Genomic DNA, 23,680 nt, shown 5'->3' on the forward strand with positions numbered 1-23,680 from the left:
TAAGCCACATTTTGTGCCAGAGAAAAAAAGAACAAAGAAACTGTTTTTAAATCCCTTTATTACACTATTTGCAAAATTGACTGGCAACAGATGAGCTCTGGCCACGGATATCAGTAAATATCACAGGCTAAGGTTATTTATTTTAAATTGCATTTTTGTTTTGTTTTTTAATATAAAATAAAGTTGTAGAAACACTTGCCAGTAGCATTTTGTGGACTCCAGATGTGTCTATAGTAGGTGCTTCATGTGATCTGGTTTTGCAATATTAAAACATCAACTCTGTATTTTTAAGAAGCCACACTCAGAGCAGTAACATCAACTCTCACGCCTAATGACTCTGACTGACTATGACCGATATATGCAGCGTTGCATTGTCACAGACAGCGTTTTTGCATTGTTTGTGCTGATTTTAACCGAATCTGCATTTATTTTTAGGTGGTTTGTTCGTTTGTTTTGCTCCCAACAACAAATATGCGGCTCGTTCTTACGTGCTTTCGACATAAACCACGGTCCATTCTCTCATGAGAAAGGGGTGAGAATTAACATCGCCTGTCGACATCTGTCTCAGCCTCTTCTACCACAAGTGCACTAAAGCCGAGCTTCTTCGTTCATGTTGAAATTCTTTCAGTAGTATTATGGTTAGCTTTTGGCTGCGGTTTATGAAAGTGACATCTTAAGTTTCACGGATGGCTAAGAGGAGCACCGCATAAAATTGGATTTGAATTTTTTAAGATATTTAGGGTAGGCCAGGCCTGTGCACCATTTTAAGGAGTCAACCTAACCAGTTTGAGTTTATTTAGTTTCAGGAGAAATTAATTGCATTAAAAACTGAAGTAACTAGTGACTGCGTGTGGTTTTAAAATGAACCACACTGGCATATATCTCTTGTCTTCATAAGCAATTAGCTTTTGTTCCTACAGAAAAAAAAAGATCATAATATTTCATCTTGTTGTTATAGTTTTTCATACTGTAAAATAAAATCAGGGTTTAATTAAAGTAACTGTAGGGTGTATTTACATTTTTAGGTAGATTTCTGCTTGTGTAAGCATTTTTAAAAATGTTGTAAAAAAAAATAGCTGCCATGTTTCAGCTTTCATTTCATTTTTTAAACATTGGCACAAGCTTTTTCCTCTTAAACATTGAGATGAGATGGAAGGAGGAACAATGTTTTCTAAGTAACACGTCTGTCCTGATGGTCCAGTTTATGCTGATGAAAATCAGAGGTTTGGATATGCATCAGACACTTGTTACTGTTACTTGAAGCATTTCCTTTCACAGTTTTTAGTGACGTCTTTAATGTGAAGGACATATATGGTCCGAATACTTGGGTAAAACTATTTGTGAGGTATGAGGTGATGATTCAAGTATCATACATCACCTGTGTAATGTCTTGAAGGAGAGTCGCGCAGGATTCTGCACAATCTTTGGTTTTAGTTATCTGTCATCGCCCCTGGTGACTATCAGGTGATCTGAAACTATGCAACCATTTGTAAAGAAAACATCGTGTCTCTATCAGGCAAAATGTAAACTTGTGTTTTGCTGCTTTTGTGATGATTTACTAGTTTTAATGTCAGCAAGGCCTAAATAAAAAATGTCACCAGAGGAAACATTTGTTAGAGGCAAAAAAAATAAACTTCAAATAAATTTATTATAGATTTACACCTGTGTGTAATTTGTCCATGAATGACACAAAGTTGTGTGTATTCATTGCGTTCACCTTTTGCTCATAGTTGGAGAAGATTTACAATAACTGTCCAAACCGTAATGAATGCAAGTTAATTTGTTTAATCGCTTACCCGACCAGTTTACCAGGTAAGAAAAATATTCTGAAATGTATCTCATCCAGTGATGTGAGTGTTGTTTTATGAGGTAAATCCGATTGTTCAGTCTGACATCACTAGCCGTGTCTGGGTCTAAACTCCGCTGCAGGTCCATATATCAAACGATCACTGTGGCATTACTGAGAGTTGAAAAACTGTCTAAAATCTTTCATCTTTAATAAAATGATCAGCGTTCTGCTCTACCAGGTGTAACAATTGAGTTTAACATCCAGGCATCCATGAAAACGGAATTTATGACATTTAACGGAGTTAGAAGTTAGCAGGGAGTTAGCTCGCTAGCTTCTATCTAAATACAATATAGCATGTCCTGACTGCGGGGTTTTGGAAACAAATTAAAACGTACAGCTCTGCTATCACTTGCAACATAATTGAAGACAGGAAACTAAACAGCAGTGACGTTTGTAGGGTTACTGAAGTTGGGCTAGCTGGTATATAATGATGTGCTAGCGACACAGCTATGTTAGCATAATATAAACAAGCTAACTTTTTTTCCACTCGATAAAAGTTAACGTGAGTGTTCTCGGTGGTCAGGAACAAATGTAATCGCATGGCAGGATGCTGTAAAAGGACCAAACTTCAGCCAGGAGAACAACTGAGATAATCCATCCACAATACGAGGTTAGTCATTCATATACTGCTGCATGGGCTGGGCTGTAGCTACATCCTAAGCTTTTAAAAACTGAGCTTAAATAAATGATTAGCGGTAATAAAAGCCGAGGGAGGTCAACAGGGATCACTGACTGTTTTAGGAGCTTTTTGAGATTAAATAGAAGAAAATACATAACATTAAACATGTTAACAACACAAAAGCCATATTAAACGCAGACTACTTTAGGCCCGGAAGTAGGATTCGTCACGTCATCACTTAACAACCGGATTGAGACAACTGTTTATATTAGTTTCTGTATTATTTCTGCTGTCCAATCACTGGCAGCATGTCTCATGTATTAATGGAGTTACCACAGGTGTTACAGTCACAAACAACACAGCCACTGGAATTATGTAACTTGTAATAATCCTAAATCTGTCAAGGTTTTCTAAGACTGGGTGATTAATCATATTTAAAAATTTCAGTTACAGTTTTTGGCTTGAAAGCTTGGATTTATATATTTGTTTCTGACTGAGGTTATATTAAAATTCAATAAAGTCCCCTTGAAAAAGATTTATTTTTCTAGACCAATAAATGCTTGATGTTGATGAAATGATTGAACAATCATGTTAAATAATCAGCAGTTCATTTCTGTTATACTCATGATTGTGATTTTTGCCATGTTGGAGCAGTCTGCGTGCCTCTTTGTATTTTGTTTACTGGTAAGTTTCTGTTCATTTATTAAACAAAAGCAAAATAACTGCTGATCAATATTTTTTTGTCTTTGTTTCTTACAGTTGTCATGAATAAGGAAATCATGTCACGTGTGGTGAAGAAGAGGCAGGCGGACCCAAAGGTCGTCCAGTATGTCTGGGAGGCCATCGAGGTCATACGCAACCAGAAACAAATCGCAAACATGGACAGGATCTCAAAGTAAGTCCACTGCAGATAACACGGATGTAGTAATGTTATTTATGAACATAAATGGCTGTGTCAGCTCCCCAGTCAGTGTTTTAGGTCATTAAAGGCAGAGTGCGAAGACATTTTATCCCCTTAGGTCATCACTGTGCTAATATGTCATCGCTCAAACTACCTTCATGTTGATATGGTGAGCTGTTTGAATCATTTGTCTGGTTTGGTTCTTTGATGTTCCAGGGTGACCGATATTTGAAGCTCTTAGAAAAACTCTTCCTACTTAATCTTTAATCTTAATCTCTCTAGATTAAGCTGTCTAGAATCTAAAAAGCTTTCAAATTTCTTTCTGTATTTTTATTTTTGTAGGGCTGAAACTGCATCTCATCATTGTCAGTAATTTGTTTGCTTGGTCCTTTATTCCAAGTGGTAGAAAACGGTGAACATGTTATCAAGAACTTTTTTTTTTCCACTACAAAATAATATCCAGCAGAAAAGCATCAAAATGCTAAACACAAGTGTTCCGATTTGTTTGATTGTTGTTTGTGGCCAAATAATTATCATCAACATAACAGATGCTTTTGTGCAGTTGTCGTTAATGTTGCCTTTGGCTTGTTATCGTATTCAAATGAGCACCATTTATCCTTGTGGGATGCCCTTGAGGGATTGTTCTTCATGTTTGTTTTTGAATTCATTTTAAATGTACCCAAAATGAAATGCGTCATACCTGTAATCACTTTGATCTACAGCTACAAGCCGTAATTGCGTGTTTTCGTTTAATCAGTTTCTAGATGTAAACAGTGAAAACTACCTAGACCAAGATGATGATCTTAAAACAATTATTTTTAAACCGTCACATTCAAGAGCCTGCTTGGTGAACAACTGCGTCATTCAGGGATAGGTGGACTAATCGGTTATTATTGTAATAGATTCAGGTCTAGTTTGATGTGTTTTAGGACTGTGCAGCGTTTAGTTTTTAATCACTATAGTTTTTGTTTTTTTTCATGTGTTACATAAAAGATTTCTACTCTAAAGCTACGTCGTGTTTCTGCTTATTACGCTCTGAGTCAGGCAGCTCTGTCTGCAGAGCGAGACAGACCCCTGCTTCAACAATGAGTAATGAATCAAAGTTTACTTTAACTATATCTTACATATATCCTCTAACTTCAGTAATGCATGTGTGGCAGCAGTTTTCAAAGTTTGATTTGTGGAAATAATACAATAAATATAAAAGCTGTTGATTTCTGACTGGCTTTGCCGTTTTAACGTGTTGATCCCAGTCTTAACTGATTCACTAAAAACAAGTTGTATATTAACACTAATTAACCGAGGCTGGTAGACAAGCACCTTCCATGTTTTGTGACAAAGCAGTTTTGAGAGCAGAGTCTAGTGCATTTGTGTCTGAGTAGTTTTCTTGCTGGAAAGGGCTCTCACTTAGGTCAAAAAGCAGTGAAAATGTTCTTAATGCGGTGTGCGCTTGAGTTGATGTGCGTATTTACGCTGATTAAAATCTGTGTTGCTTGTGTCTGTATACTCAGTTGTGCACAGCTTTAGTTTCGGTGTTGGTTTCAGGGTTGGACGGGTGTAGCAGGCGCCTATCTGAGTGGGGCGCGTCTGCTACAACCTACTTTAGTCGAGTCACTGAGCATCCCTTTATACAACCATATCTCCAAAAAAATTGCACTAGTGTAAAACTCAAACAGTAAAACTGAGCAGTTTAACTGAAGAGGTGAAACATTGTTTATGAATGTGAACAGTTGATCATGTTTTTCACATCTCAAAAACATTTTTAATATCACTGAAATGTTGCTGTGTCTAGGAGTGCTAGGTGTAATGTGATCCAGAGTGCTGCATTACTGTAAGCACCTTATGTGCTTCAGGAGACTTACTGTACTAAATTCAGTCATCAGTCACAATTACACCATTACTTACAGTACAAACGTTCTTCAATTATCTGCATTCTGAGTAAACAGGAAAAAAATTCAAACATGTCTTCTTCCTGTGCACTTGGCTATAATCAGCTGGAGTGCAGATTTAGACATTGTTTTTATTTTCATTTCACAAAAAGTTTAAACTGCGCCAAGGACAGAAAACAGATTTTGGACTTTTGGTAGGCATCTGCGCAGACCGCATGCTAACACAAAGGTAGCGAAGAACCCAAGCTGGTGATGTAGTTGAGTTCATGCTGGCCCGAGCCCAGCAGCCAGAGCCTGATCTTCAGTAGGTAGCAAGAGCTGTCAGGCTCGTTTCATGTTTCTGTAGTTCAAAGTGTGGCCATCACTTCAAAGTCTCTTTGGGTTGGTTTTCAGATTTGGTCTGCATTGTTGGGTTTGTGTTCATACAAGACACTTAAAAAAAGATTATATCTATCCTTGTTGAGATAGAGAATTGAGTCAGCGTTATAGTGTTATGTGACAGTGTCACAGAGTAATGAGCAATGGAAAGAATTACTTTCTCAGGTGAGTAAATAAGTAATATAGGGCATTACTTTTTGTTGTTTTTGTTTTAAGTAACAAGTAATGTGTAATACATTTCTTTGAATAGCAATCCCAACACTGACTCTTTCCAATGGATGAAATGGCACAGAGACTGTGTTGTTTACAGAGTGTGGCTAGTATCATAAACTGTACGGGCGCCACTGTCGGCCTTCAAGGTTAATATTCACACACCTGCGGAGAAAGTGCTTATGCACTGTTTAGGCAGTGTTGGGAAGGTTACTTTTAAAATGTATTCCATTACAGAATACAGAATACATGCCCCAAAATGTGTTTTGTAACGTATTCCGTTACGTTACTCAATAAGAGTAATAATGTATTCTGAAATATAATATATCTTAATATATTATCTTGCTTTTTACAACTACACGAATGTACTATTGCCGTGTGATTTATTACTATTACTGAAGGGTTATTATTGTATTTACATGCTTCCAGCTCTCGTTTTTGCTCGATGACAACTCGTACTTTTCCACCCTCCTTTTTCTCTCTCCTCACGCTCAGACACATAACGTGCATGGCAGTCCATTCTCCCTGCAGCACGGACTACACTGCCCATGAGGCTACAAGCTTTAGCGCGAAGCCTGTAGCATTCTGCCTGTTAGCTTAGCACAACAACAAAAAGCCACTCTCTCAACCAGGAAACACACAGTCGCAGAGAGAGAGCGTCACCCTGTAACCATGGCAACCGCAACGCTGCCACCTGGAACAACAGAACATGTCAAACAAAACCCAAACAGTCCTAACCCGCCACAAAATGAAACAGGAAAATAACTCTGTAACGGAATACAGTTACTCATATTTTGTATTTTAACCTCCTAGGACCTGCCGTCCACATATGTGGACATCACATTTTGGGTTATTTAGACCAAAATACTAAATTTTGCTCTACAAGGGCCTGATATCCACTTACGAGGACATTATACTGCTACTGTTCTATCGAAATTTTAAACAAATATCCTCATATGTGGCTCTCATTTTTCTTAGAAACAAAAATCAGGTTAAAAAAAAAAAATCTGGTAATTCTTTGTTTTTACATTCATCGGGTCCCAATATGCCCAGATATCAAAGAGAAATTAAAAATGCAAGCATGCTGATCCACACAGGTATGCACACAGGTGTACACACGGGTGTTCACAGACGCGGACTACAGCTTTCTTGGCTGCTGCCTCAAAGCACATTGTGCGCTGTCTATCTTGCGTGCTGCACAATATCGTTTATTATTTAGTATCTACTGATATCTACTGCTAGCTAGTTTATTGTGATGGTGCCGTTTTTTTTATTATGTTGCTCTTTGTTGTTTGCTTTCTCTTCTGTTTTTTTTCTCCATACAGGTGACCCAGGTGTTTTGTTTTTTTGTTTTTTTGTTTTTTTGTTTTTTCTTTCTTCCCCCCTTCTCACCGTCTCTTCTCCCCTTTGGTTTTCTTTCTCTCCCTCTCTTTCTTTCATTCTTTCTCCCTGTCCTATCCCCCAGTCATGTCTGTCCCGTTTGTAGCAACTGAAAATAAAATAAATTCATAATTATAATAAAGGTCAATCAAATGGACCAATATGGCAAGGCCATGATGATCCACTTGGTAAAATAAATCCGCTTGGCATCTTTCTTGGCCTTAAGACAACAATTCTGATGGCTAAAGATCCAAACGGGACACAAAAAAAAAAAAAATGCATGCCATGGAAGAGTGTGGGTCTTAGGAGGTTAAATACGTATCGGCGCTACATGTATTCCGTTACTCCCCAACACTTTGTTTAGGTTGTATGGCGTCGACTCTGACGAAGCGTAAATCGAGCGGGGTCATTTTGTAGATCAAAGCAGTGTAAAATCGTTCTGGTTCACGAGGCTGTCATGCATCTTATTTTTCCAGACGGGGAAGGATGCAGCTGCTGTCTGCCAGGACAGATGGGTCTCTGCACTAAAAATCTTAAAACCAATAGTAAACATCTGTTGAACATCAGTAAAACATGAACAATTAGTTTAAGTGGCTATTATTTCTGATAACTGTCTAGTACGGTCCTTTGTTGTGACAAGTTGGTTTCGTATAATTGACTAAAGTACGAGTCCCGGTTGATATTGCACACCCCTAGTCTGGCATTGCTGTTTCTATTTCACAGTTGGGTTTTTTCCTCAAGCTGCGAAGGCAAAGCTTTGGGTGTTGTGTTGTGCCCTGTTTATACTGGAGGGCAAACCAGACATGGATCAATACCTTGATTGGCAGCTGTTAAGTTCTGACAGTCTCCAGCTGCTGCTCGCTCATTGCCGTTCTCGCCATGTGGTCAGCTCTCCCTCTAATTGCTTCGCTCCTGCTGTAGAAACCTTAAATCTGCAGCAGGTTGGGGTCACGACGTTTTAACCATCTTGGTTTTTATCTGCTGCGAGAATTCCACATTGTTCAGACTATGCAAATTGATGACAAATCACCCAAAGCAGACCTTGCTGATCAGTCACTCCTTTCAGTTGGCGGATGGAGCACAGACTCAATGAAACACTTGGCACATCTCTTTTCAGCAAGTTGGCGAACACCTTGGGACCTGGCGGCTTGCCAAATGAATACTGGCGGCGAGTGGGTGTTGTCATGGTAACTGCAAGCACTGGCATGCAACGGATAGCACCAGCTTTCCTGTACAACCTCCCCTCTCTTTACAGCCCCACTGCAGCTTAATTTCACCGTGTCGGCTTTGTGGCTATAAAGGTGATGGGTGATGTAGAAGGAGAACAAAGTTGGTGAGGCAGAGGCTAATCTTTAACCAGCCAATCGGGCAGCTTAGAATCAGTTAGTTACATGTTAACCAACCTAACTGCTAACTTTAAATACCCACAATATGGGTTACAGTTAAATTTATAAAAATTTTGTTTTTATTCTGTTGATCTAACAAAATAACTGCTGTATCTGTTAAAATAAAGAAAAAAAACATTAAAAGATGCATTCCTTTGAATTCTTTGCTTTTGGTGTCTTTAATTGCTGTAAAACCTTTATATAAAACCCATGTCAGTTTGTTTGCCAACTTAAACAAACAAGGTGCGTACGTACACTGGAATGGGCTGGTAATTAAATCCAGGTGTGACTAGTCACAGATCGGCAAAGCTGGAGGGACGAGAGCTGGAATGATTTGTGGAGGAGATCTCTTAATCTGCAACTATGTTGTTAATCTGGCAACCGTTTTGTGCTTTATGCCAAAGCACCAAGCATTAGATGGTTCCATCTTTTTAATTGTGAATGTTTGCTGGCTGATTTGTTTCAATGTTGCCTCATTTGTGTGACAAATGAGTCAAAAAAGCTGTTTAAAAACTGTTATCTGACATTTTAATTGACAAAATGACTGAAGTCAAAAGGGATTAAAGGAGCTGAATAAATTAAGCTTTTACTTTCCATATTGTACTATAGTAAAAATTGGACTAGTTGCACTTGTGCATTGCTTAGAGTAGGACAGATATTAAGCTGGAAAAAAATTGTCATCCTGCAACATCATACATTTGATGCAATTTGAGATTAAAACTCGGTGAACTTCACAGGAAAAAAGTTGATTATTTTTAAGTGCTGCGGTTCGGAGGACGATGGTGTAGAGAGAGAAAGATAGAAATAGAAATGTCATGTAGTCAGTAGAGCTTCCGCTATCCTGGTCAGAGGACCCTTGTACATTGATTTCAGATCCTTTGGTAATACTCTCTGACTTGTATTCACTATCTATCCCCACCCCTGGGCCTATGCCAGCCGAACAACTCTTTCTGGAGGAAATCCTGTGGTCTGTCTGTTGGCTGACTGCCCCAGTAGACGATACATGACCTTGCTCGGAGAATTGTCCTACCAATCAGCGAGCAGCTGCAGGAATCGGCTTTGTAAATGTACGCTCGTGAGAGGGGAAGCTGATGAAAAAGTCCTCCTCTGCTTGCAATTTTAAATACCACACGTATCCCTAATCTGTTTTCCGAAGATTGTAAATTAATTTATGTAGCTCTGGGGTTTTGTTGGAAAATTACAAAACAGTGAGACGGCTAATTTAAACATGGTGGGAAAATGCAGCCTCTCCAACGGATGTGTACACGAATTAGAGCTGATTTAAGGGATGAGAAAGGTGTTGGTCTTTGTCCCACCCAGCAGTATTAATCCAAGTATGTTTCTGCTATGTTTTCCGCCTGCCTCGCGTTTTAAATGTTCATCTTTAGCCAGTATTAATTAAAAATGGCTGTCATTAGCACAGCTGCCTCTGATTTTCCTCAATTACATCTCCACTTCCGACTACGCAGGTACCTGAGCCGTGTGTTTGGCATGCATCCGAAGGAAACCGCCAGACAGTTGAGCCTGGCTGTGAAGGACGGCCTGGTGGTGGAGACCCTGACCGTTGGCTGCAAGGGCTCCAAGGCCGGCATCGAGCAAGAGGGATACTGGCTGCCTGGGGATGAGATGGTGAGCCCACTACAATTTATCAAGTTCACAAGCAGTTGTGAATTTAATGTCTGAGTTTGTGTTAATGGCCACAAATAGAAAGTAGTAGTTGGGTCTGCACAGCTGAGTGTTGATCTGACTGATAGCTGACACTTTTTAGCAGCCTGTAAGAGTTGGCAGATCGTATCGTTTCCTTACCGATCAATTTTTAGCCCTGTGTTTTAGCTAGGGGGAAAATCTCTATAATCCTATAAAACCTATTAAAGCCATTGTCTATAATGAAAATATTTGCTGGTTTTTAGTAATGAATTTACAGCATGCACACAGTACGTCTTTTACTATGTTCACAGATGATATACAGGCATGTTCTTAAGCAGTAAGTGCCAAACAGCAGAGGTAGCTGGGTAGGAAGGAGTGGTATTTCAGATTAATACAAGGCTTCAATAATTATCGCTCAGCGTGCATGTGCAGAAAATACTCCATCAGCTTCTGCTGTCGTTTGCCTTGAGAAGGAAGCCATCTGCTCTGCAGTTTTATTGATAGACTTCTTTTGAAATTTGCAATACTTGTTTTATTTCCCCAGTTAGTAGTGAGGCAGTATTCGCAGTGTAGTGATTCTTACAGTCAGTCTGTCACAGTATCTGTGCAGAGTGCACTATTTCAATTTATCACTGTCTGGGGAGAACCTTTGTGTATTTTTCCATCTGTATTTCAAAAGGCTGTGGTGTGCATTACTTTGCAAATGCAAGTGGGGGAAAAAGTATTTTGTGGCTGTTTTAATCCTACTGTTTTTGTTTCTTTAGGGTACAAAAACTGGCTGTATCAATGTCACACTTTACCTGTTAAACAACATTAGCATCATCAGTCATGAGTGAGCTACAGTGAAACATAATGCAGGAAAAACATAAATCTGTGATTTGATTTGATAGGAAACTAAGTTTTCTACTCTTTCTAACACAACTAACTTCCATGTGCTCATGTAGCAGTTCACACTGACTTCAAATTTAATAGAACAGGTTTATTTGTTATGATGGCAGACCAGAGAAGAGTCATGGAAACATAGAAAGCTTGATAGATCTGGCTCTTTATATGTTGTGGGTCATCACAGAATACTTTTGTGAGTGGAGAAAGGCATGGGTCTCTAAGGGACATGACACTGAGGCTCCAGTGGAGCCCAGGTTATTTTAGCAGGACTTTTAAACACTACTCTCTGAATCACTTGCAATCACAGGATCCAAAAGCCGAGGGAAGCAAGGTAAGGGCTGCATCGTTATTTTCAAATCCAGGGTTTGTTCTCCATTTGCTCCCCTCATTTTCCCCTCCTCTCAACTAACATCATTCTGTGAGAAATCGGTTCTGCCACATGCAGTGCAGTCGGGGATTTGAGTGAATCTTTTTAAGCAGGCTGCAGAAAAGCTAAACAGCGTACAGTATGGTCTGGTTGGTGCAAAAGTTAGAAGCCGTTTAAAATGAGATTGAAAGCAAGAGATCGAGTCTTTGTGCAGTGCTTTTGACTGAGTCCACTTGCTGCACCGTAAACGAATTTATGCACCCGGTTTCCATTTGAAAATCATTCTGCTTGCTGGACTAGAGTTCAGCAGTAATCGCACTGCCAGACATTACATGCTGTCATTCAGTTATGCTGTGAAAAGCTTCATGAAAGTCCGTCGCAGCGCTGTGTCTGCGTGGCCAAATTTCTTGCGGAAGTGATCAGTGATCTTTATGAAATATGTGCTTGCTACTTATCTACAGGTGTGTTGTTGCTTGATTTTGATAACACAAAGTCTCCTGATGTTAAAAAAAAAAAAACCCAGCCAAACATACTCAAATATCAAGTTATGGCTTGAAAAGCAATTGGTGTTTGCTTAAACTCAATCAGATTCTCATGTGAGATGACAAGCAATGCTAGCATAGCCGCAGGTTGGTAGCAAGCATTTGTGAGTTTGTAGTATTTTGGTCTTGGTAGTTGTAGTTCTTCTAAGAACAGTGTGCTCTGCTGTGGTCTTAACTTCTGTCTGGCATGCTTATTTTCTTTTTTTCTTTTTTCCTTCATTTTCAATTGATGAAACAGTGGAGGTGGGGGTGGGAGGGGAGCTGGGTGATTATGGTTTGTGTGGTTGTGCTCTTTAGTTTCCTCCGTGCCTGCTGCTAATAACACGGCCGACTGGTTCTTTCAGGTTAGTAATCACTCAGCGGACAGACCAGAGTTTGAATGTGAGCAGCACTCTGAAGCAGGGCCTAGATGGAGGCCAGTTCTCCCACCGCAGGTGCTTGGATTCAGTCCAGCTGGCGTGAGCTGTGTCCTCTGGTTGACCTCAAGATTATTTGGTCCTCTAACAGATAACCATGGCATTTGCACAACAACATAACTTTCAAAAATAGCACAACTAGGTTCTTTAAAAAAATTAAAGTTCAGTTTTAAAAGCATTCCCTCAAGCCAGGCTGGATTAAATCCAGGTTCACCTGATCTTACAGGATCAATTTCATTAAACGTCCCCTAAATGCTTGTTGATTATTGAAAGTTTGGTTATTAAACTGACTTAAATCTACTCATTTGATGCATGGTAATGAACATGATGTGATGTATTGATGCACTTTGACAGTAGTTACACACTGTAAAAGAGTCTACATGCACATTATTTCATTGCAGCTACTAACCCATTATTTTGACATCATTCAGCGAGTTTCGCTGCTCAAACACTGTTTTCATTCTTTAGATCCTCCCGAGCGAATTTCATTTGTTTTTGAAACTTTATTGAAAGCTCGACAGGCCTCTGAGTGGATATGCTCTTTCATCAGTTTCTTTACTGTGCATAAACACTGTAACTAACATCACTGAGTGCAGGGTTTGCCGTGGTGCTTAAGGGTGGGCCATCTCACATACAATTAATACACACAGGAAATGAAACACTTGACACCAAAAGAGAGGCTATTTAATGTGTCAAGATAAATAATTTTACCATCAAAGATTTTAGCAAAACAACTTGAACAATAGAATAACTTTATAGAAGGATAAGATTTAATATTTGATGTGTCATTGCTATTAAATATGTTGATTTGTGAGATTTCAATTACTTAGGCGGGCAAGTAGCCATTGTTGCAATGTTGCCTCCCTAGCAAGGTTTAAAACGTCTGCACGCTATGAACATAGGCTCCAAACTGCTCTGATAGCTGGAAAAACTCAAACTTAGTGCTTCTCTCTGAGAATAAACATTTTACTTGGGCCTGTGGAGAGAGACAGGATCAGAAATGCTAACAGAAAGGACTTTGTTCGTCATAGCAACACAGACATTTTTCATTCAGATATTCTTATTGAACTTGACTGAGTTTGATGCGGGCTAGCTTAACATGGTAACCTATGTAACAAAAGCCACTGCTTAGCTAACCAGCATTAGCAGCCTTTGATCCTCTGAGCCACTGAAATGGAGATAAATTATCTTAGTCAGCTCATTATTCTGTTAGTTGCTTTAACTGGGGCAACCAAAAAACCATCAGCAGTGCAAACCCTTGTCAGGGTTTTCTACCCAACTAAGTAGTCACAACTACTTATTCAGTTGTCACTATCATCAGGCAGCAGTACAAACCATAGCTACTTGACATTGCAGTAATGGTGGTACTGCTCAAAGGCAAACAAAAATGCCCACTGATGGTGCTGTAGTGATGGATCTGTGTTTGTAGGCTGGGAGTGAAGCCTTACAATGGAGATGAATCCTGGAGTTGTTTTTTGTGGGTCACAATAAGGCACGCTAGCCCTGCTGCTCGACCTTGCCCGGCTCTGTGGAGTGTCCCAGCTTGACACTGACAGTACAGAGCTGTTAACCAGAGTAAAGCTAAAGGCAGCCAACTCTCACTGCCTCGGTTCTTCCTCTGTCGCTCTCAAAGCCCTCGCCTTGGCAGCTTATAGTCGGGGCACATTTCTCCCTCCAAAAAGCAAAGAAGGCTTTTTTTGGGGGGAGTTGAACTTTAGCTAAGCACAGTTTTATAGTCGTATCTCTATCTTAGTGTTGGTGTTGCCGAGTCTGTATTCAAACGTTGTTATTGTAATAATATCTGTTGTGCTTGGGCCCAAATCTGTCCACACTTCTGTTAAAAGTCACTTTGCTGAAACCACAGACGTCGTGTCCTTGGCTCACAGAGCTCTGGCTTTTTGAAGTCAGCCACTTGTCTTTCATCAGACAGTCCAACAATAGTGAAGTGGCTCTTGACACTCAGCAGAACACGAGCACCATCTCTCTGTTTTTCAAGTGTTTGTGTGGGTGAAGAGACTATTACGCTTTAGAAGTCCTTTGACGAATCGGTGCATGGATTTTTAGAGTGTGTTTACATCTACGCGGACTTAAATTTTGAACCCTCCTTCAGTTCTGTTCAGCTGGGAATCTTTGAGGTTGTACTTCGTGTGAGCTCATTTTGTTCCCAGATAAACTTTGGACGAAAATATGTGGTCTGACCACGATCACTGCTACAGTGGTGAGATCCTGTATGTGCCTGAAATGGCAATGTAGATGTGCAGGTTTGAAGCTGTGCATTACCACTGTGGGTTTAAAGCGAAGCGAGCGAGATGTGATAGACGGACTCTCAGCTTTAATTCAAGGGGTTCATTGAAAATTATGCTTCCCCCCCCAAAAAAAAATATCTTAAATTTTTGTTCTTTAAAGAATTTTTCAATTAATGATTTAATTTATTTTCAGCCCTGTTAAACACGCCATCAGATTTGTTCATAGATTTATTATTTTTTTAATGAATAAAATTATAAAAACAGCAATTACATTTTGTAATTTGTAATTTGTGCAATCAGCTATTAAATTATTCCAATCGTTTTTAAAAAACGGATGCAAGTAAAACCCGAGGATCACTTTCTGACTTCCTTTCCTCGTCTCCTTTGAGTTTATACGTCCTCAGTTCCTTATTTCATTCGAGTTTGAGGCAATACGACATCATCTCGATTTGGAGCCTTATTTTAAACATCGATTAATAATGATGTGTGGCATAACAACATTAGGGCTCCTTTGTTTGTTTTTTTGCTAGTTGATTTACATTCTTATTCACAGTTACAACACTAATATATTTGTTTTAAACTTCACCAGTAAAAAGAGTTCTGCAAAGGATTGAGCTGTTCATCCTTAGTTGTAACTCCTTCAGTGAGCATGATGTCCTTTTGCTTCCCTGGCTCCTACAGATGAGTTTTAGGGATTAGGATATACTTTGATGCAGTGAGATGCATTTGAAGGTCCGAAAGAGATGCTTAAAAAAAATAGAAATGCGAAAAACCTGCAGGACAAATGAGTCCTGCAGGTGTTTTTTTTTATGGCTAGTTTCATCCCCTATATGAAGCAGCAGGTTACACTCCTGCACTTTCGATTTTTGTTACCGTCTTTTGTTTAAAGACTTGTCAGGATTGTTTAGGAAAATGCATTCTTAAAAAGATTTTCTTCAGTGTTGAGCAAGCAGAAGGCAAACAGACCTCATCAGAAACTCTTTACTACTTTGTCATTGCTGCAGCTATTAGCCAGTGCTTCACCCCCCTCAAAACCTAAACTATAGCAGCACATGGAGAAGAAATCAAGAGAAAAAGAAGTGCTGTTTTTGGGGGTTGTTTTTTTTTTTTTTTTTGAGCTGCACTCAGTCACAACTCCTGCTGGACCCACTGTGTCGGCAAGGCTGTGAGTGGGAGGAGTTGGACTCTTGACAGGCTGATAAGTACGTGAATTTCTAGTGCTTTTACTTCCCGTCTCGGCGCAACTCAGTTGACCTGCTGAATGCTACGGATACGCCGTGGAATGCTCCTGCACATCATCCATTCACAGGCTGCTCTCTATGAACACAACTTTTAATTATAGCTCAATAAAAGCAGGAGGAAACTCCTTTCTGGTGACGTAGCAGGGGCTTCTTACTCGACAAGAATAACTTTAAGTTATCATATGAAAAATAAAATCACCCTCAGTGGTTAGCACAGTATTTTCTATTTTCAGACTTTTGAGCTAAAGCTGAGAATCTGCGGTCTTGATCATTTCATTTCTAATCTGTTGCACCATCTTCGTAAAAACTGTGTCACCGGTCACAAATTGCCGGACTTGACTGTGCTACTTTTAGCAGGGAATAGAGGAGGATCACCTGGGTGTTGGCTGATACAATAATATGGCTGAATTATATGGCAATAGCTGTATTGTGCAGTTCTACTTAAAGTCCCTCGCAGGGAAAAGTTAAATGTTGCACATTAGCATAAGAAAACCAGATTACAGAGCATTACAGAAATTTAAACACGTTTGTGGTCCTACTAATGAGGATTGATGCCCGGCCCCAAGGCTAGCCAGTAATTGCCAAGAGAAGTAGCAGGCATTCATTAAAATTTAGCAAACCACAAAAAAGCAATTAAAACAAAAGTTTTGAAAAGGAAAGGTCGACAAAAATAATAAATTTATAATTTAAGTACGCCAAATAAACCTTCACTACTTTAATATTAGCATTTGTGAAGCCTCTTTGTAATTGTTCAACAGCTGCATTGATTTATAGATAAACTGCATTTTTGCCCTGCCGCTTCCCTGTTTGCGTTTATCTAGGAACAATCGAATGATTCCCTCCCGTAGTAGTGTTCATCACTCAGACCGTTCACCACATTCACACCTTGTAGGAACTCGGCACAACCACTTTGTTTCTTTTCATTCTTGTATATCCACAAAAGAGGGAAAAAGGCTTGAAGGGCTCTTTCTGAAAATCAGCTTAACATATTTTCTGAGAGGAAAGATATTTCCACCCAGATGATCTTACTGATTCACACTTTGAATCATTGACCTTTTACTCAGCTATCACAAGGACAGTGTTATTTGTCCAAATTAGCTTTTTTGGGCTAAATGACTTCACTGCTGATGCACAGTGTGTGTCTCCATAATCAGATTCAGGATGAAAAGGGTTTTTTTTTCCAGGCTATGTGAGGAAGTTTGGTCAGTGTGCATTTATAGAGGATTCCTGTAGAATTTCAATGAAATGATGTATTAAAATGTTTCTGCTGCAATGCACTCGGGAAGCAAGTGTTCCTAATATTACAATCATACCACCAGCTATTCAGTCACATGTGCTAGAATCTATTTGCATATATTTTCTAGACATATCTGAACATGAGCAGCAAAAAAGCAGTAGACTATGTTACCTGTAGGTTACCAGTCAGTTTTTGTTCTTGGGGTTTATATCTGACCTGACTCCCCCGTGTCCTCTAGCAATAACTTAAAAAAAATTAAATATAAAATCGAAAGGGAGTCACATCGCAGACATCAAATCAGGAAAAGGACGAATAGGATCCATATAGAAATCTTGATTACGATGGCGCGCTAAACCAATACAATTGAGGCTTTTGATGGTCCTTGTCAGTGCTGAGTAAACAGGTTGATGCTTCTCAGTGGGACAAATCCTGACACTTTCAGGAATTAACTGGTCTCTCTGCTCTGTTGCTTGACATCCTAGTGAGCTAGCTTTAATCAAGGATGGAGGATAGAAAAAAAAAAATCATTTCCTCCCCTGCTGTGGTTGGCGGGTTGGAGGGGGGGGGTCACCCAAACTTGTGCTTTGCTGTGTCTTCGCTGCAGGACTGGGAGACGGAGAGCCACGACTGGTACTGCTTCGAGTGTCACCTACCGGGTGACGTCCTAACATGTGACAACTGCTTCCGAGTCTATCATCTCAAGTGTCTGTCGGACGAGTGCAAGCCCAGAGACGGAGGATCTCCCTGGCAGTGCGTCGTCTGCAGGGTGGGTGTTCGAAGAGTGCAAGCACGTTCGTGAGAAAGTGAACAGATTCTGGGCTGTTTGATGATTAAGAATAAGGCTGGTCTTTACAAACAGATGATCCTACAGTCTTAGTCTTTTTTTTTTCCCACACAGAGTCGTTTCTGTCCCACACTGCTTTCTGTTTCTCTCCAACAGGATTTTATCTTTTAATATTTCAGGATATTGCCTTTCTAACAGCTGCCAGGGGCCATAATGACTTAATATTGAAATGTATTTCTATTACACTGTCAGAACACTTCCTGCAGTGATGTGATGTCTGTCTGTTTTTTTTCTTTCTTTCTGCACATCATCAGGGAAGTAAAAAGAAGAACTTAAACAAACAGGAGATGTGTAAATACCTGCGCTTCATTGTCCAGCGTATGAAGGAGAGGGTGAGAACAGCCTCTACTTTTACCCCTGGTTGTTTTTGTTGTTGTTGTCATCAAACCTAACTATGGAAATCCAGCTTACAAGATTTGCATGTTACAAATCCTTTTTCCTCCTGTTTCGTTACCGTAGTTACACATATACAGCTGTGGATGCTCACGCTGAGGTTTTTCAATAATAAGACCAGCATATGTGCGAGAAATTCCCGTGAGCCAAAAAGTCATGCTTCAGGCTGCTCTGAATGCTTCGTTTCATCTCAGGCACGCGCGGCTCTGGCTGTGACATCAGAAGCCCCGCCCACCTAATGTTTAAACGGTCTACTCGCGAGAAGCAGCCGATTAGTAGAGTGCTGGCTTAAAAGGTGGACGGACGCGAACTTCAACTGAGGAGCTGCAGAAAAACTAATGATAAATATTGATTGTTTTCAAGTCCAAGAATAAAAATATGGAGCTGAATCAGTGTAATAGTAAAAAAAGGCCTCATTATACAACCCTTCCCCTCATCTTTTCTCCCATTACGTCTCCATGCCCACACTCAGTCCCTCCATCTCCTCTCTCCTTTATCTCCCCCCCGTCTCCCTCTTAAAGGCATATTAAATCTCATCATTAACCCCGCATGCTGCCTCTATCGATGTAGACCTCCCAGGCTCCCCCTCCTTCATTACTCCGTCACCTTCCTCTAACACATCCCTGCTGTTCTACGTCAGACTGCGTTTTATGGTTACACCTCGTCTACGTTGCAGGCAGTGGACCTGAACAAAAAAGGCAAAGACACTAAACATCCCATGTACAGACGACTGATCCACACTGCACTGGACGTCTCCAACATCCAAGAGGTAACAGTGGAGCTCGGCATCATCACAGCTCCGCTTACATTTGTCTGATTAAGTATATTTGTGTTATTTTCACAGCCATTTTGACCTTCACTGTGCAGAGGTTGTGATTTCAAGGCTGTTTTCAGAATCATTTACTGGGTTCTCCTAACATCTGGGTTGTCAGGCTTGTTTCTGTGAGCTGGATTTGGACATCAGTTAGTTTAGAAGCTGATTTTTCTTTTCCACATTTTTTTTTTTTTTTTCGACAGACCTGGAGGTAATCTCCGTGAATTACATTGAAGCCCCTTTTTTAACTTGGGTTTAGTCTAAAAACTTTCCAGGGTCCAGAACTTTGAGTTCATCCACTCCTGAGTGGGTTCTGGCATCGTGGTATGAAACTGTAATTTCTCCACTGAAAAGCGAACGCTCCAGTGAGCTCTCTGAGATGACTATTGATTAGCTAATCAGCTTGTGATGGGACTAACACCCTTGTCAAGCTATTCTCAGACTGTGAGGTAGAACCAAGTATGTGCACTGGAATCTATTCTCAGTATTGTCTAATATATTGTTCTGCTCCGCTTTCAAAACTGCTACTTTAGCATGGCATCTCATCAGTGCTAGAAAGACTTTGGACTCACATAGGTACCAGCGTTTGATTGGGGAAGATCAAATTCCTCCCCACAGAAATTGACTCTGATCAACTGGAGCAAACATGAAACCTTAAATGCTAAAAGGAACACTTGTTACATTGTATTATGTACAGTTCAGTGATGCAAACACCTAAGACAAGAAAAAGTTAGCAAGATGAGGAATGGCCCTATGCAAATAATTTGACTTGAGTCTTAAGTACTGGGAATGGTTTGCAAATAACCATTTTTGCAAGATTTGTGCAAATTTAAAGGAATAGAAAAGTGGAGTCTTTGGTGTGTGTGTGTGTGTGTGTGTGTGTGTGTGTGAACCTCTTTTGTATCACTCACCTAACACACACTCAGCATGTGAGTGGACTCTTTGTCCTCGTTCTCCTCCTGAATAAATTTCTTTTCATTATTTGTGACTCTTTCAGAATCTGTCTGAAGGAAAGTACAAGACTTTTGAAGAGTTCAAAGCAGACGCTCAGATGATTGTTCACAACACTGCCATACTGTACGGAGGTGGGTTCAATGTGTCGCCACATACTGGTTATGAAACACACCGACCTTCGATTGAGGAGTTTGAAGTAAACCCTGTTTCCTCTTAACAAAAAGCAAAAAAGTTCCCAAATGTTGCCTGTTTTGTAAAAAGAGTGAATCTTACAAGAATTCAATTTTAATAAAACAAATATTAAATTTAGTGTTAGTCTTTTTAAATGTTTTTATCAATAAATTGAATGCATGGAATCATTTTTGGACAATTTGACAATTTTTTTTCAGTATATCCATCCATGTTCTTCCACGTATCCATGTCAGAGTTGTAGGAATGCTGCAGCCTGTCCCAGCTGTGGTGGGATGAAAGTCAGGGTACACCTGGACATTTAAGTCCCTTTAATCTGCCTCGCTTCTGAAATGGTTTTCTGTGTGTTTGTTTGTTTGTTTCTTTTTTTGCTGCCTTAAGATCTGTGGTTAATTCTAGCTTTAGACAATTTCGCCTTGTTTAAAAAAAACAACTGAATTTTGTAGCTTTTATCAGAGGATGAATGTCAGCAAGTGTCAGACTGAGACTGTATAAGTTGTTTGATGTCCTCACACAGAGGACAGGATTTGCTGGTGGTGGTGCTGAAGTCATGTGACTGTGGCCTGGTTTGCTTATAGCTTAACATTAGAGAGTTTTACTTGTTATGTTTGGCTAATTAACACACCGGTAACACGTGTCGAGCTTTTACGGCTCAACAAAATTTTGTTATTTGATCATCTGAAAGCCTGAATCTCAAATTTTAAACAAGGAAACAAATGCTTGTTTTTAAATACATTCAATGAAGCTTTAGAGAATCGTCTCCACGAGATGAACTCATTAGGCTAAAAAACAAAAAAGAACCATAACAACAAGATGACTTGCAGAACATTATTAAACCTCACAATTTCTCCTTGGATGTTCATTAAAATATTGTTTAACAGCAGCGCCTGCTGGGTTTGAAATCAGAGTGATCCCAAAAACCAGACTGAGTATCAAACCTGGAGTTAACACCGGAAACCATTAGGTTTACTATCACTACCCAAAGTGTTTCATGTCCTGATGTTTTAGTTGAGGTTTGGGATTTTTCTTGTATTAACCTTGATGTGAGCAGACTGAGTTTTGCTGTCTTATTTTGTATGTTGCAGTTCACAGCGACCAGGCCGAGATTGCACAGTTGCTCTTCAGTGACACGTGTCACGAGGTATCGTCTTTTTATCGTTTCCTCTTACACTCCAGTTTGGAGTTCATCGCGCAGCTCCTTTCATTAACTTTAATTAGTGACAAGTTGAGATGTGTTTTTTGGGACAATGAGCACTCCTTTGTCTCTTTCCTCCCACTCTCTCTGTCTTCCAGTTGAATGAGTTGTTGCTATGCAAGAACTGTTTCTACCTGTCGAACGCCCGGCCCGACAACTGGTTCTGTTATCCCTGTGTGAGTATAAACACAGTGGCTTCAACAGGCTAAATTTCCACTTTATTCCTTTTAGCAGCAGAAAAATGATCTTTATTTGTGCTGACGGCAGCTGAGAAATGCAGCTTTACTGTGCGCTGAATGTCTGTTGCTTTTACAGAACGATCTCTGTAAATGAGCTGATCACCTCTGTTGCATCTTGTTCCTGATGAGTTTTCTCTGTGTTGCGTGGCAGAGCCCCAGCCATGACTTGGTTTGGGCCAAGATGAAAGGTTTTGGCTACTGGCCAGCCAAAGTCCTGCAGAGAGAGGACAACCAGGTGGACGTACGCTTCTTTGGACATCAACACCAGAGGTTAGCACAACTATAACAAAGCACAGCATGACTCCTCTGATTGTTTGTTTTCAGACAGCGCCACATGCCGTGACTGTTTTACACCAGATTCTTACTTTAAATTACTTTTAAAATCATTTCTCAACACTAAACTGAAGTTGAATAGAACTTGAAACCTGTCAATCGTAATGGTTGTTCTTCTTTGTTGGCCTGCAGAGCGTGGATCCCCTCAGAGAACATCCAGGACATCAAGGTGAGCGTGCAGCAGCTGCAGGTGAAGCGCAGCAATGGTTGGAAAAAAGCGTGTGAGGAGCTGGAGGTGTACCAGAGCTTCCTGAAGGAAGGACGCTTCTGGAAAACGAAGATGGAGGACGGCAGCCCGCCACACCAACAGAGTCAGCGGCAGCAGCAGGAGGAGGGCAGCGTGAGGACGGACAGGATGGAGCGGACGGACGAAGCAGAGTCCAGCATCTCCTCCACCAGCAATGAGCAGGTCCGCCATGTAAGTGGAGCCATCACGCTTTTAATCCCCTTTTCTACTTTGTGAATTACAGGATAAGATGTTGGAGGCCAAAGACGGCCAAGAGAATGTCTTCATGGGGTTTTGATTTCCGTTAGTCTTCCACGTCTGCATACTTCCTGCGCTTTCAAAAACCTCTGTTCGTTTTCTTCGGGGTTGTTGCGGCAGCAGAGAAAGAAGAGATGGCCTGACCTCCCTCTCTCCAGCTGTCTACTGAGCTCTTCCAGTGACATGCTGAGACATTCACCTCTCCAGTACACCCTGGATGGGCCCAGTATCAGTTGTACACCCGGAAACAATCTTTTTGTTGTGTCTTACTTTCAAAAATAGCTTTTTAATGCTGTCTCTGTTTCAAAGCCCTCCTTAAAACTTAATGAGGGTTTTTTTTTGTTTGTTTGTTTTTTTTTAAAGTACAAAAGCCAGTTTTGAAGCTGACATGAAGGCCTGGAAGGTTCTCAGTTTCCCTGGATGAAAAGAGCAGCATTAACATTTTTGACCGGATAGTCGAACCTCTGGGAATAAATGCTTTGTCCCTTTTTGTTTCCAGTTTTCATCATGTGAAAACTATGACAGTTGACCCGGTAATGTTCCAGTTTGTGTGAATGAAGTTGTTTGAGGTTCGGGTGTGCAGTGTAGTTTACAATGTTTCTGCAACAATGTAGTAGTTCAAAAGAACAAACTAAGTTCCTCACTGCTCTGCGTACTAGTATAGAGTCAGTAGTGACTTTATACTGTGTTGCTGTAAAATAAATGCACTGGCCCATATGAGGACATGCTTTCTTTAAAAATAACAAGTACATAACAGGAAAAAGCTTAGACCTGGTTAGGATATAAACTAACTCGTCACAAAGGGCTAATAAGTTTCTACACAGTACCCAAAGATGCAAACATTCACAACTTGACCTTGAGTCGTGTTTACGCTTCCTGTGAGGGTTTCTCTTCTATAGCACCTTTTTATATTTAGAGCAACCACACGCCTCAAACTCGTCCTAAAACGCTTAAACACACCGAAGCGACAGGTAGTTTGATCGTAAACTTACCAAACCAAAAACTGTTGCATTAAAAAAAAAAAAAAAGTTTAGTTACGGAAA

General features: G+C 40.2%; 1 protein-coding gene across 7 annotated transcripts in view; it reads left to right on the forward strand.

The window, feature by feature from the left end:
• The window catches only part of zmynd11 (zinc finger, MYND-type containing 11), a 30,783-nt gene that overhangs the window by 1,757 nt on the left and 5,346 nt on the right, over positions 1-23,680 (forward strand). For 2 of the 7 annotated variants that reach the window (XM_014340874.2, XM_014340875.2), the window contains exons 2-13: positions 3,228-3,363; positions 10,081-10,240; positions 11,451-11,474; positions 12,397-12,486; positions 17,797-17,958; positions 18,291-18,368; positions 19,106-19,198; positions 20,241-20,328; positions 21,472-21,527; positions 21,680-21,757; positions 21,972-22,090; positions 22,286-22,571. In XM_014340874.2, the coding sequence (XP_014196360.1) occupies positions 3,233-3,363; positions 10,081-10,240; positions 11,451-11,474; positions 12,397-12,486; positions 17,797-17,958; positions 18,291-18,368; positions 19,106-19,198; positions 20,241-20,328; positions 21,472-21,527; positions 21,680-21,757; positions 21,972-22,090; positions 22,286-22,571 (1,365 nt within the window). In that variant the 5' untranslated portion in view covers positions 3,228-3,232. Of the gene's footprint in view, positions 1-2,429; positions 2,460-3,227; positions 3,364-10,080; positions 10,241-11,450; positions 11,475-12,396; positions 12,487-17,796; positions 17,959-18,290; positions 18,369-19,105; positions 19,199-20,240; positions 20,329-21,471; positions 21,528-21,679; positions 21,758-21,971; positions 22,091-22,285; positions 22,572-23,680 lie in introns of those variants that run through there. The other 5 variants (XM_014340876.2, XM_014340877.2, XM_014340879.2 and 2 more) reach the window with 5 other exon arrangements.

This window comes from Haplochromis burtoni, unplaced genomic scaffold (assembly GCF_018398535.1).
Source record: "Haplochromis burtoni strain Fernald_Lab_line unplaced genomic scaffold, NCSU_Asbu1 Contig_410, whole genome shotgun sequence".
Taxonomy (NCBI): Eukaryota; Metazoa; Chordata; class Actinopteri; order Cichliformes; family Cichlidae; genus Haplochromis; species Haplochromis burtoni.